The sequence below is a fragment of the Oncorhynchus kisutch genome, linkage group LG3, assembly GCF_002021735.2.
Source record: "Oncorhynchus kisutch isolate 150728-3 linkage group LG3, Okis_V2, whole genome shotgun sequence".
Lineage (NCBI taxonomy): Eukaryota > Metazoa > Chordata > Actinopteri > Salmoniformes > Salmonidae > Oncorhynchus > Oncorhynchus kisutch.
Window position 1 is genome coordinate 44,335,030 of NC_034176.2, and position 15,091 is coordinate 44,350,120.

The window sequence follows — 15,091 nt, forward strand, 5'->3', positions numbered from 1 at the left end:
CCTTGAATTACAAGACATTCAATTGACAAGAATCCCTTTTATATGCCAATTTATCAAATCATCGATGTCACCTGCCAGAGCAGACTAGTAATAACTGGTCGATCGTATCTCAGACCAATTCTGTGTACTGTATTCTATTCACACAGTGGGGTTACATTGCAGGCTGCCTGGTGTGTCACACTCTCTCCACTCGCTACCCCACTCCCTCTATTCTTCTTCTGCTACACCTGCTCTACCTACAGCCAGTGAGTGGATGCCTGGCCAGGCAACTTCCTGCGTTTTGTTTTTAAGCAGCAGTTGCTTGAAACTCCCTGTCAACATGTCTCTGGAGCGAGGTGCCCCGCTGAATACCAAACACGAGTCTATCCTGCACTGCCTAGCAGGATGATACTTTAGCCTACACACACATACGTGCATGCACATACACACCAACAAATACACAAGCCTTTCTGCTTCCTATAAACCCTTTTTCAGTCTACCCTCCTTCAATCGCTCTCCATCTCTTGCATGTCAATTACGCTTTCCACTGCTTATGATGTTCAGTGGTATCTGCTGTCATTGAAATCAGACTACAGATCTTAAATCTAAGTCTGTACGATTGCCCTTAACGCAACCTGCCTATAGGTTAAACCATGCCAGTTAGAATCACTTGTCTTTCCCCCACTCACTTCGCCCTCATTTTCCTCATCTCATTCCACACACACGTGGGGGGTGGGGGAATCGATGTAGTTACATATCGCAATATTATTTAGACTCCAAGTATCGATTTGTAAATAATTATAATATTAAACAATTTCAGGGATACAAAATGCTGAGGGCCCAAAAAGGTGACACTTTGTTTTTTGCACTGAAACATGCAAAAAGAAATCCCTGCTAGGGGGAAATGCATGTTTTAACTAAATAGACAACAAAGAATATGATCTACATGATCAGTCTCTGTGTGTAAAATAAAAAGTGGTTCATGTTAACTCACAGCTAAAAAAAAAATGTAAAGAAAGCAATCCAATGTTCTTCGTTGCCTAGACCTACTGCAAATGACACTTAGGTCTTGAGGAAGAAAAAAAAACAATACACTAATTTGCAATTAGCCATGACAGCCTTTATAATAGAACGCTTGTGACCACACATAAATATTGCACTTGAGGGAGAAAAAAAATCTTCAAATAGAAATAAAATGAAACAAACAGGCATTCTATTTTTGCTCTATTATAGTGGCCACTATAGTTGACATTGGTCAAGTGCCCAAGTCTACATGTGTGCAAACATAACGTTCACTGAGTAAAAAAAAATTATAATCCCCCCCTCACACACATTACTGTCAAGTTCAACAACAAAAACAATATCTTTGGGCTACACTGCACATTATTACACTGTACACTTTCTGCCTGTGGACATAGGTTCTACAATGTGCCAACAAAAGTGAGAAAGAGGGAAAGTGTGTGATGTTCCTTTCATCTCAATAGTGGCATATAGCTTAAGCCAGGCCCAGCTCCTGGCAGCTACACTTGATCCCTGAATCAACTTGTTTAACATGCAACGCCTCATTTTCATCTAATTATCTCATCCTCAAAATGAACCACATACTGTAGAGGGAAAACATTAGTTAACAGAAAGTGGTTGGATCATTAGCTAATTAACATTTCACCGATTGCCAGGGTCCAGTAAGCAACTAACACGTTATAATTTGAGGAACGGCAAGGAGTCTACACCGAGGTATACACCGAGGTATACACCGAGGTAACGACAGTTTCAGGTTGGATATTCAACAAATATTCGCCTATAGTTTTCCTTACGTCCACCAACAGCAGTTAGGGACCGTCAACATAGTGACAAATCACATTTTTCAAATTTCAATAGCTCTTTAACCATTACTCCTAAAACGTTCAAAACTGGTTGTAGCTAACCCGATGGCATAGACACACATTGCACACACTTTTTTTTGTCGAATTACATCTCGCACTATTTTAATTTTTTTTTTTTTTTTAATTTCAATAGCTCCTTGTTCATGTGACCTAGTGACTTCAAACAAGGTTCAGAATGTACACTCAGTGGGCCTACACATTGCACACCCTTAAGTTTGTCCATTTTCATCTCTCTTTGTAAACATTCAAATTTCAATTGCTCCTTGGTCATGTCACCACTTTGGATCCTATTCTTGGACAGTTAGAAGACACAATGAGTCAATGCAACAAACAAAAAAATTACTAATTACTGTCCAAGAGTAAGCTTAACCTTGTGGATCTGTGGGTGTTTGGGCCAATAAAGTGCCAATTCTACCACTGACTAGGCTCTCATGCCTCTATGAACAGGGACGCAGGGCAGTAGTTTTTAATCTAAACCAGACCTTATTTTACTGGAGTACACTAACCCCTAATTGGGGCTCTTTTCTTGACATACAGTAGCAGTTTACCAGATAAGAAGTCAAGAAGATCAGAAAGTAGATTGTAGTAAGGGTGTATTACGTTCTGTGCTGGCCCCATTGTCATATCCATTCTGTATTCTGAGTGGTAAAAATCATAGCTGAATAGGGTTGGATCCTATATGCTACTTTTATTATTCTCCTGTAAATGGTTCAGTACCTATAATTTAGGCTGTGTGTAGAATGGGACATAAAGGAAATTACCTCTACTAGATTACAGTGATAAGGAAATCCGAATAGTGTTTTGGCCTGTGTATTCATTTGCCTATAACTAATCAGAACTCCATTATGTTTCCATAAAAAAAAGAGAATACTTTCAAAATGAGAAGATCATGCTGGCCTGATGTGATTTGTGGATTAGAGATGGGATGTGTCCCAAATGGCACCCTATTCCATATATAGTGTACTACTTTTGACCACAAACATATGGCCATGGTCAAAAGTACTGCACTATAAGGAAATCTGGTGAAATGTTGGACACAGGCTTGGTCAACAGTCGTCCTCTTTCACCCCCAGGATTCTAAATTGGCATTAGGTGGTGAGGCGTGGGTACTCAGCCAACAAGCCCTTTGAGATGAATCAGTAGTTTCTCTTGAGGACCTCTGTCAAAACCTGCAACTTGTTGTTTAAGAGAATCCCTTTTGGGGGAATCTGGAGACAGACATGTTTGGAGGGATGCAATCCTTCAGCAGAATGGTGTGGGGAAGTTCATTTGGAGAGTCTTTCTTTGCAAATGACTCCCAAGGCTTGCTGTCAGGAGGGTCATTGAGCTTGGCACTATATTGTTCAGCAGGGCTTTCAATTAATTATAGACAGATAAATGGATGGATAGACTGAGGAACAGACAAGTGCATGGAATTGACAGATGGATGTGTGGACAGACTGTTTTCTCCTCTTACAATCAATAAACCTGAGTTAGTGATACAGACCTTGGCCTGGACGGCATAGGAGGCCAGCAGCACCGAGGCTTCAGGAGGGCAGTAGATCTCCTCTTCCAGGATCTTATTCTTCACCTGAATGGAAACAGAAGTGACTAAATCTGACCTAGAGTATAAAAAGTTACTCTTCGGATCAACCCAAAAAACGACTTCAACTAATTACCAGTAAATTAGTTGAATTTGAAAAACATTACATTTCCTCAATCTACCACACACAATACCCCATAATGATAAAGCAAAAACAGTTTTTTTTGTGACATTTTTGCAAATGCATAAAAATAAATAACTTTTATGAAATATCACATTTATATAAGTAGTCAGACCCTTTAATTCAGTACTTTGATGCACTTTTGGCAGCAATTACAGCCTTGTGTCTTCTTGGGTATGACACTACAAGCTTGACACACCTGTATTTGGGGAGTTTCTCCCATTATTCTCTGCAGATCCACTCAAGCTCGGTCAGGGTGGATGGGGAGCGTCGCTGCACAGCTATTGTCAAGTCTCTCCAGAGATGTTTGATCGGGTTCAAGTTCGTGCTCTATATGGGCCACTCAAGGATATTCAGAGACTTGTCCCGAAGCCACTCCTGCGTTGTCTTGGCTGTGTGCTTAGGTTTGTTGTCCTGTTGGAAGGTGAACCTTCGCCCCAGTCTGAGGTCCTGAACACTCTGGAGCAGGTTTTCATCCTGGATCTCTCTGTACTTTGCTTTGTTCCTCAATAGTCTCCCATTCCATGCCGCTGAAAAATCTCCCCACAGCATGATGCTGCCACCACCATACTTCACCGTAGGGATCGTACCAGGTTTCTACCATAAAGGCCTGATTGGTGGAGTGCTGCAGAGATGGTTGTCCTTCTGGAAGGTTCTTCCATGGTTCCAAACTTCTTCCATTTAAGAATGATGGAGGCCAATGTGTTCTTGGGGACCTTCAATTATGCAGAATTGTTTTTGATCGCCTTCCCCAGATCTGTGCCGCGACACATTCCTGTCTAAGGAGCTCTAGGGACAATTTCTTTGACCTCATGGCTTGGATTTTGCTCTGACATCCACTGTCAACTGTGGGACCTTATATAGATGAGTGTGTGCCTTTCCAAATCATGTTCAATCAATTGAATTTACCACAGGTGGGACTTCAATCAAGGATGATCAATGGAAACAGGATGCACCTGAGCTTAATTTTGAGTCTCATCGCGAAGGTTCTGGATACTTATGTAATTAAGTTCTTTCAGTTTTACATTTTTCATACATTTGCAAACATTTCTAAAAACCTGTTTTCACTTTGTCATTATGGGGTATTGTGTGTAGATTGATGAGGAAAATGTTTCATTAAATCCATTTTAGAATAAGGCTGTAACATAAAATGTGGAAAAAGTCAAGGGGTCTGAATACTTTCCGAATGCACTGTACAACCCAACTCACTTTTTAATTTAGAAATACTTATGTAAATATACAGTATTCAATCGTGTTACAAGCAATTGTATAACTTCACTGTTATCCAAGACATTTAATTGGTTCAATAACTTGAGATAACGTTTCAAAATATTTTCTTTATACAAGACTTTCGCATGTAGAAGCCACAATATTATAACCATGGATTGGCTACTTTAACATAGTAAGCTTGTAACACTACAGATGCTGGCAGTGAACAAGATTAAGTTTGACTATACCACAGCATTATTGAATGCTCATTTCTAATTGTCTAGAAGGCCATTCTAGAATGGACATTAAAAGCAGATAACGAAGGAGTGGGTCTGTAAATATCAATCTATTCGAATGAAGGACTGGGTCGCATCTCCAGCAACCTGTAAATGTGTGCTTTCATATTGTTTTCTTTGGCAACTGTGGTATAAGCAGGATTCTGTACATTAACTTAGAAATCATCATCCATTATTTCCAAGATAATGTAGAAGGTCTGCGTTTATCCCGTACATTAAGGAATACAATAGACCACATTAACTGGAATGACACTCACTCTCACCGGGTGGCCAAAACAAACAAACTGAAAGCTACGCCCCCAACTCTCCATATAGGCTGCTATCGCTACATTGCCCCACCGCTATTCAATTGGCATGAGGTGTTGAAAGCAATTTAGAAGCTGTCATTCAATTCCAAATATCACATTGATCTGTCGAATTTGTTTTCAAATCGGCATGGGGGGTATTTTATTTATTCGTTATTTTACCAGGTAAGTTGACTGAGAACACGTTCTCATTTGCAGCAATGACCTGGGGAATAGTTACAGGGGAGAGGAGGGGGATGAATGAGCCAATTGTAAACTGGGGATTATTAGGTGACCGTGATGGTTTGAGGGCCAGATTGGGAATTTAGCCAGGACACCGGGGTTAACACCCCTACTCTTACAATTAGTGCCATGGGATCTTTAATGACCTCAGAGAGTCAGGACACCCGTTTAACGTCCCATCCGAAAGACGGCACCCTACACAGGGCAGTGTCCTGGGGACACTGCCCTGGGGCATTGGGTTATTTTTTTAGACCAGAGGAAAGAGTGCCTCCTACTGGCCCTCCAACACCACTTCATACCATATATACCGGGGTATTTGGAAAAAGCCACGGGATAGTTTTTCAATATCGTCAAAAATATATTTTATTAGCATTTTGGTAATATTGACCTAATACAGCCCCACAGTGGTGTCATAAAACCTAGCGGTCAAACAGGAAAATGGTTCCAATCGTTTTCCACCTTTTATTTTTCCCATAGGGGCTTTTACAAACACACATAAGGTCTAGCTTACCCTGGCGTGAAGTTCTGTTTCGGACAAGGTGACTTTTATAAATATTGTAGCACGCTCAAGGGTGTGGGGTTCCACGCCACCAAGTTCAATAACAAAACACCAGCAGCACAAATAGAAGGGAAATGGGGAGTTTATTAGAGATATTGGTACACTGGGGAATTCACCAATCACCTCACAGTCCACAAGCCGTTCTCGGTGTCCGTATCGTTTTCCAGGGGTAATCCTCACACTCGGGTCCTCAGCCAATCCGGTCCGGTATACAAGGGGGTTGGTCCGACAGTCCAGGTCACAACAGGTAATCACACATAGTTCTCTCACTCTTCATAACGCGCTTGGCTCTCTCCTACTCTGCCCCTTTGTGCAGGCTGCTTCCTCCTTTATCCCCAAGCACTCCCTGGCTTAACGACCTACAGCCTCACCTCGTTGGGGCAAAAAGTCCATATAAGGCTCGGGGGTGGAGCCAGCGACCTGCAAGATATCTCCCCTCAATTACCACTCCCCTCACCTCTCCCTGCTGTCTGCCACATCCCTCCTGGTGAGGGCATCGGCATTTCCATGGGCTGCACCTGATCTGTGGACGACAGAGAAAGCAAAGGGCTGTAAGGATAGGAACCAGCAGGTGACCCGGGCGTTACTGTCCTTATTCTGTGACATCCAAACCAGTGGTGCATGGTTCATTACGAGGGTGAAGTGCCGTCCCAATAAGTAATACTTCAGCGTTTCTAGCGCCTACTTGATCGCTAGACATTCTTTCTCCACTGTGGAATATATTTGTTCCCGTGGCAACAGCTTCTGGCTAATGTACATGACTGGGTGTTCCTCACCTTCTTGGAGCTGTGATAGGATGACACCCACCCGTTTCGGATGCATCGGTCTGAACCACCAGTGGTTTGGAAAAGTCCGGTGTCACCAGCACGGGTTCAGAACATAGTGCTCCCTTTAGGTCCTGAAAGGCTTTCTGTCTCCTCGGTCCACTTCACTTGGGCGGGCAGACGGCTCCTAGTCAGATCGGTCAGGCTGGCTATGGAGGCAATGTGGGGAATAAATCTCTGGTAGTAACTAGTCAACCCCACAAACGTGCGTACCTACTTCTTGGTGAGGGGGCGGGGCCAGTCCTGAATCGCCTCCACTTTCTTCACCTGGGGTTTGACACATCCCCTCCCGATCGTGTACCCCAGATACTCAGCCTCCCGCTGGCCGAGCCAACATTTCTTTGGATTTGTTGTTAGCCCCGCCTTCCGTAAGGCCTGCACTACCGCACTCACCTGGTTTAGATGGGTCTCCCACTCACTCCCATGGACCACAATATCATCGATGTATGCCGCCACGTACTTCCAATGGGATCAGAGAATCCGGTCCATCAACCTCTGGAAGGTGGCCGGGGCCCCATGCAGCCCAAAGGGCTGCTTCTTATAATGGAACAGTCCATCCGGGGTGGCGAAAGGAGTTTTCTTCCGTGCCTCGGGAGCTAAGGGCATTTGCCAATAATCCTTTGTCAGGTCGAGCGTGCTGATAAATAGGGCTGTCCCTAGCCGTTCGATCAATTCATCAATTCAGGGCACGGGGTAGGCGTCAAACTTTGAGATTTTATTTACTTTTCTAAAATCATTACAGAATCTAATGGTGCCGTCTGGTTTTGGCACCAACACTATGGGGCTGCACCACTCACTATTCGACTCTTCGATTATATCAGCTTCCAACATTGTTTTTATCTTGGTCCTGACAGCCTCTCTCCTTGCTTCCGGTATGCGGTATGGGTCTCAACTTCACATTTTTCCTGGGTTCGGTGATGATGCTGTGCCAGATCGGTGTGTCCTGGTTCACTGGAGAACACGTCCTGGTTTCGGCCGACCAACTCCCTCAGCTCCTGCTTCTGGACTTGGCTCAGCTGCTCCTCCATTGTCACCTCTGCCGGCTCGGTCTCTGTGGTAGCCTTCTTTGGGGAAATAGAGTACATCACGTGCATTCCATTTCTTTAGCAGGTTCACATGGTAAATCTGGGTCAGATACCTACGTCCCGGCTGTCCTGACCCTATAGTTGACTTCACTACAGACACCGGGCCAAAAACGTATATTCTGAGGTGGGGACCAACACCAACACTTTATCTCCTGGCTGAAAGTCCCTTCACTGTGCCCATCTGTCTCTTGGGCCTCCTGGGCCTCCAGCATGTGTTTTCCCGTACCAGGGGCCACAGGGTTGCCATCCGATCTCCCATGTACTCCACCAAGGTTCAGTGGGGCGACCAAAGCTCCATCCCACCAAAACAGGCAAAACTTTTCAAACAGGGCATTATCCTCATTTTCACCATTATTATTCCAAACACATAGTGTGGAAATATATATAAAACACAGGAAAACCAATGTTTTTGACTGCACTGGGCCTTTAAAACCTAATTGATAAATGCGATTAGTTGAATTGGATAGCAGGGAGACCATTGTAACAAATCTCATCTCGGGTGAAGGGATAAGGGAATTGGGGATATGTCCCAAATGGCATCCGATTCCCTATGTAGTGCACTACTTTTGACAGGGCCCATAGTACTCTGGTCAAAAGTAGTGCATTACATAGGGAATAGGGTGCCAGTGTGTCAGTACTGAGAAGGAATTCCCTTCAAAGTATTAGGGCAGGGGAGAAAGGGCACTGTTAAAATGCAGTACATTGATTCCACATGGCTGAATACAATCAGAGAGGGACAATGGGAAAGTGTATTACTGAGAGTGCTCTGGACTGAGAGGGCTTTGGCTCTGGTGCTCACCAACCATAGCAGTCAAAGGAAGTAGATGTGAAAGTTTGCCCTCTATTGGCAGTCTGCCTGAAGAGACCCGTGATATAACTTCAGAGAACAGTAATGTAGCTGCAGGTGTATTTTATTGCCCATTTCAATGGGATCACTGGTCAAGTAAGTACATAAGCGCACAAGTGGAGTATTATTACATTGATGTACTAAGTGCCTAAAGAGATAAATGTATGTGCATGGTGTTTCAAGATCTGTAATATAACTGTATTGATTCTCACAGAAACATTTGAGAGCTTTCTATAAGTTAACTGACCAAAATTCCCCTAGGTATTTCTGAGATGAAAAACAATTTAAAACATTCTTTAAAAGCTGCTAGCAAGGTGAGGCAAGCCACTGGAAAGATTTCCAACACATAAATCCATCTGTAATCTATGAACATGTTCAGCATGTTCTGAGAGGCATGTCAGTTGGATTTGAAGTGTACATGCAGGACTTGGAAGAAGAATTGTCTGCCCCAAATGGCACCCTATTCCTTAATTAGTGCACTACTTTATAGCAGTGTCTTGATAGGTGTCGATTGAGAATCCAAACCAGATTTTCTTAAGAGGCGGTCCAAAAGAGAAAAATGCATGCTTGTTCAAAGATCCTAGATGAAAAGTTTTGAAAATGAGAGGCTTTCATAATGTATCTCCAAAACGATTAATGATAATATCAGTGAAAATTACACTGACGAGCTACTTTCTTGGTGGCTAACTCCCATTTAAAAAAATAGCCTAGAGTTTTTACAGTGAAACATATGGATTGAGTTGATGAGAAAGAATGAGTGTGCCATGCATAGTCACCTGTAGGAAGAAGAGATGCTGAGTGATGTCCTGAACCAACTCCTCCTCTGCGTTCTCAGGGTAAAACTTGGCCAGGAAATTAAGGGTGATTGGTTCCTCCTTGGACACATCGTGGTCCAAAACCTGCAACAGAGACCAAAACAACATGGACAACTCAATTAGTCAGACAGTTTCTTGCCAGGCTCCTGACATCCCTAGAAGATGTATGGCTGGTGAAGAAGACTACATCTCGATTAAACTCACAGTGTTCACAAACAATGTAAGGGACACTGAGTACCAACCAGCACATCAATCTACTTCAGCAAGTCCATCTGTTGCTGAGATTTACCTTCTTGTCCATCTTGATCCAGGCTACAGTGTCTTTGACATCATACTGGAACCCGAAGAACCATGTCTCTCTCAGTCCCAGAGCCCGGCACACCAGATCAAAAAGATCTTTCCCCTTCCATTTGACCTGAAAAACAGGATAGCAGCATGAATTGATATTAGGATAAATATGGGAATAGTCTCATGATGTGGGTGGAGTGAATGATTGACAGAGCAAATAGCATCTGCCGAGGGCAGTATGAAATAAAGCAGAGGGTAAGATAAGTCATAATAGTCATGATGAGAGTCATGAGAGGCGACAAATGCCTTTGCTCAGGCTGGACATAGACAGTCCATCTTTCATAAGCAGGGAGCCGCTAAAAGTATTTCTATAACCATTCAGCTCAAAGAGGCATATCAGATGCACGTTCATTCTCAATTAAAAATGCTTTAATCTCAGATTGTTTAACTTTAAAATGCACCAATAGAACATTAACAGTACGCCAATTCAGGCTGAGCAAGAGAGAAAAGTGCCTAGGATATCAGCTCAATATGAGAAAGAAATTAAGGACAACTGAAGTACAGTCAAGGTCAATTTAATAATGTACTTCAAAAATGCAAACACTCAATAATTACTATTTATCAAGCATATCATTTATAAAATTATCATCCAGGCACAGACAGTAATCTAAGCAAACCTGCAATTGATGTTCTATAGGTCTGTGTTATTACCAATTTCCAACAGTGGTAGCGTTCAGGCTCCCTCACTTGTTAAGTACTGATGGCCTTTCCAAGTTATTATTATGATGCATTCTTAACATAGACTAAGGCCCAAGGCAATGTTAAGTTGACTGTTATGTTAGTCAATGCTCATGTCTGAATGAGACGACACCTGCGAGGGTAAAAAAAAACACGCCCTGTTAAGAACTCTTTTTATTTATTTAAATATTTTTTATATATATTGACTTTCAATGTGTCACAGTGGCTGAAAGGCAAAGGACTAAAAGTAATCTAGGCCTATTCTATACTGTACATCTGCATAAGTATTATCCTAAAGCCTATCATTTCTTCTTTAGTTGGATTCGAGAACAACATCTACATTTCATTACCCTCTTTTGGTTAATGGATTGTATTGAAGTGATCTTAAAAAGAGTAACACAGAGGTTATCTATCTGCATACTGTTGTTTCCTCTTGAGCCTAATATGATATAGAATATAGATTTTACACTGTGAATGATTCTTGCATTACATGGTTATTGTTTTTCAATTACATAGCCTACTAAGTTATTGCTATTACACAGGTAGTTTCAAATGATGTAGTTACTGTAGCCCAGTGTTTCCCAACTCCAGTCCTTGAGTAACCACAACAGCACACATTTTTGTTGTAGCCCAAGACAAACTCACCTGATTCAACTCAATGAGGGCTTGATTATTAGTTTACAAGTTGAATCAGGTGTGCTTGTCCAGAATTGAGAACCAATGCTGTAGCCTATAGGGTCAAAGTAAAACAGGAGTGTCAGCTGTGTTTGAAACAGATTAAACTGACTGACACCTGTAGATTCTAGTGTGTCCCAAATGGCACCCTATTTCTTATGTAGTGTGCTACTTTTGATCAGGACCTTCTGATCAAAAAGAATGCACTGCATAAGGAATATAGTGCCATTGGGACATAGTCTGAGGGATAGCGAAGAAGTTCAGGGTGATGTTATGCTGTTGTGTGAATAGAAGAAAACAATTTTATTTAACTAGGCAAGTCAGTTAGGAACAAATTCTTATTTACAATGACGGCCTACACCGGCCAAACCCAGACGACACTGGGTCAATTGTGCACTGCCCAATAGGCCTCCCAATCACAGCCGGTTGTGATACAGCCTTGATTCGATCCAGGGTGTCTGTAGTGATGCCTCAAACACTGAGACACAGTGCCTTAGACCCCTGCTCCACTTGGGAGCCCGCAAGCAACGACATTATTCATGTTCGTAGCAACTAGGCTACACATTGACACATACAGAAAGGGAACACACACCTCACAACTGAATTCCATGTCTGCATCCATTGTGGTGATCCTGACATTGAAGTTCTTGGCTTGTTTTCTTCGCAATGAGTTGAGTCCCATTTTAGCTGCTAAGGCACTTGCCATGTTGACAAACCCTCAATTTGTTTAGCTAGACTGACTATAACGTTAGTTATAGCTAGTGTACAGGTATAATGTGGCGACGTCAACAGGTGCACACAATGGCGTCATAACAAGAATATCATGTGCTTTCCCATTCTATTCGTAGTCTTTTTTAGAGGCTATTTATAATAGTCTAATAATAATAGCCTAATTTACATACTTTATATTCAGTGTAATCACAGTTCTGCGAGTGGGGAACCTTAGGGTTGCGCCAAAACATTCGCAAGCTAACTTAGCTAATTTAGCTATAACTTCAGCAATTTACTGTACAGATTTGTAAATCTAGATTGGTCAAATATATTCACTATGGCATTATCCAACACATTTTACTTCCAGTTGTGCTATTTGGATAGCTAATTGGCTTGATATAGCGAGTTAGATCGCCTAGCGAACTTTCGGATGGGGAGCTTCACCTGTTTTGTAAACATACCCACGCGCTAACTCGTAAATTCGGTTGTTTCATACTCGGAAAACGGGTTCCCCGTTGAAACAGTAATTTCGTCCTAACGTAAAGTATCCTCGCACTAATGGAAGGTGATGTATGTCTTCTGAAACCTTTTAATTACAATAACAAAAAATCTGAACCCTATTAGCATACAATGCTAGCAGCTAACTAACTTCCTCATTCATTGAGGGCGGTCCTAACATATCTAGCTGTAATCAGAGATAGAAGAGGAAGCGAGACACCCCACTCGCAATAGTTTTTTGGGGGAGGGGGGTCAATGTAAGCCAATTAACTAAGTAGACCAGACCCAGCTGCTATTGCGTTGGTGTCTACTGGAGATCCACCCAATTAAGTAGACCGGAACTTACAAATTTTTTTCAATGGTTCATGACCTGAGTGACCAATATTCACTTACTCACCATCTTTACTGTAATGTGAATATTCTTCTTTGGGTTGTAACTTGTGCATCCAGCGCCATCCTTTGGTTAGAAAATGCCAACAGATGAGAATGACATTGATCACACTGGTATTTTGTGGCCAACAGTGGGCAAGATATGGGCAGTAATAGAGTCATGGGTTCACTTCAGTCAGTTTGCAAAAAAAAAAATATTAGTAGTAACTTAAGTGTTAGTAGTAACTTAAGTGTAAGTACAACGGTAAAGACAAAAGCACTTAACCCAAAATGTTTAATGTACAGTACACTGGACCCAATTCTACATGAAGTGGAGATGTATCTGTCTTAAAAATCGAATTTCTATATGCAACGTTATGTTATGCCAATGAATATGCTGAATAAATGAGTTAATAAGAACGAAAACATAAATGTTTATGTACATGACAATGTTTCTCCCAGTCAGCCTGTCTGCTGTCTTGGGGAATGATCGTTCATTTTCAAGCCTCTGCTTACTCTTCCTGTCTTTCCTCTGCTTACTCTTCCTGTCTTCCTGTGTGTGTGTGTGTGTGTGTGTGTGTGTGTGTGTGTGTGTGTGTGTGTGTGTGTGTGTGTGTGTGTGTGTGTGTGTGTGTGTGTGTGTGTGTGTGTGTGTGTGCGTGTGTGTTACTTGGTAATTGTATCTGGAGAGTGATGAGGATTACCGATGCTGAAAGCTTCAGACTCTTCTCAAGTAATAATGTGCTCAACAACTCATATAATAAGTTGCATGGACTCACTGTGTGCAATAATAGTGTAACATGATGTTTGAATGACTACCTCATCTCTGTACCCCACACATACAATTATCTATAAAGTCCCTCAATTGAGCATTACATTTCAAACACATATTCAACCACAAAGACCAGGGCACACCTATTAGTAGATTGATAAAGACACTTTGGATGGTCTATCAATACAAAGATACAGGCATCCTTCCTAACTCAGTTGCTGGAGAGGAAGGAAACCACTCAGGGATTTCACCATGAGGCCAATTGTGACTTTGAAACAGTTACAGAGTTTAAAGGCTGTGATAGGAGAAATCTGAGGATAGATCAACAACATTGCAGTTACTCCACAATACTAACCGAATTGACAGAGTGAAAAGAAGGAAGTTTGTACAGAATAAAATATTCAAAAAAATGTATCCTGTTTGCAACAAGGCACTAAATTAATACTGCAAAACAATTCACTTTGTCCTGAAAACAAAGTGTTATGTTTGGGGCAAATCCAATACAACACATTACTGAGTACCACTCTTCATATTTTCAAGCATAGTAGTGGCTGGGGAGTTTTTCAAAATAAACAAACTCATATAGGAAAACTTGGTTAAATCTGCTTTCCAACAGACACTAGGAGATTAATTCACCTTTCAGCAGGCCAAATCTACACTGGAGTTGATTACCAAGAAGACAGTGAATGTTCCTGAGTGGCCAAGTTACGGTTTTAATTTAAATCTGCTTGAAAATCTATGTCAATCCTTGAAAATGGTTGTCTAGCAATGATCAACAACCAATTTGACAGAGCTTGAATAATTTTGAAAAGAATAATGGGCAAATATTGTACAATCCAGGTGTGCAATCTTAGAGCCTTATCCAGAACGATTTAAAACTGTAATCACTGCCAGAGGTGATTCTCAGGGGTGTGAATACTTATGTAAATTAGATATTTCTGTATTTAATTTTCAAGAAATGTGTAAACATTTCTAAAAACATGTTTTTACTTTGTCATAATTGGGTATAGTGTGTCGATGGATGAGACATTTTTTGATTTAATCCATTTAGAATTTCAGGCAGTATCACAACAAAATACGGAATATGTCAAGTGGTATGAATGCTTTATGAAAACATTGTAAGTGCGTGAATTGGACCATTTTTCTGTCTTGTTAATGTAGCACATTTTTATTTATTTTATTTTACCTTTATTTAACCAGGCAAGTCAGTTAAGAACAAATTCTTATTTTCAATGACGGCCTAGGAACAGTGGGTTAACTGCCTGTTCAGGGGCAGAACGACTGATTTGTACCTTGTCAGCTCGGGGATTTGA

At 41.6% G+C, this 15,091-nt stretch overlaps 1 protein-coding gene across 1 annotated transcript in view; it reads right to left on the reverse strand.

The window, feature by feature from the left end:
* The window catches only part of nf2a (NF2, moesin-ezrin-radixin like (MERLIN) tumor suppressor a), a 59,720-nt gene extending 46,767 nt beyond the window's left edge, over nucleotides 1-12,953 (reverse strand). The window contains exons 1-4 of the mRNA XM_020475527.2: nucleotides 12,021-12,953; nucleotides 10,017-10,142; nucleotides 9,689-9,811; nucleotides 3,349-3,432 (exon numbers count right to left, since the gene is read on the reverse strand). Of these exons, the coding sequence (XP_020331116.1) occupies nucleotides 3,349-3,432; nucleotides 9,689-9,811; nucleotides 10,017-10,142; nucleotides 12,021-12,134 (447 nt within the window). The 5' untranslated portion in view covers nucleotides 12,135-12,953. The remainder of the gene's footprint in view (nucleotides 1-3,348; nucleotides 3,433-9,688; nucleotides 9,812-10,016; nucleotides 10,143-12,020) is intronic.
* Between the last annotated feature and the right edge of the window lie 2,138 nt (nucleotides 12,954-15,091).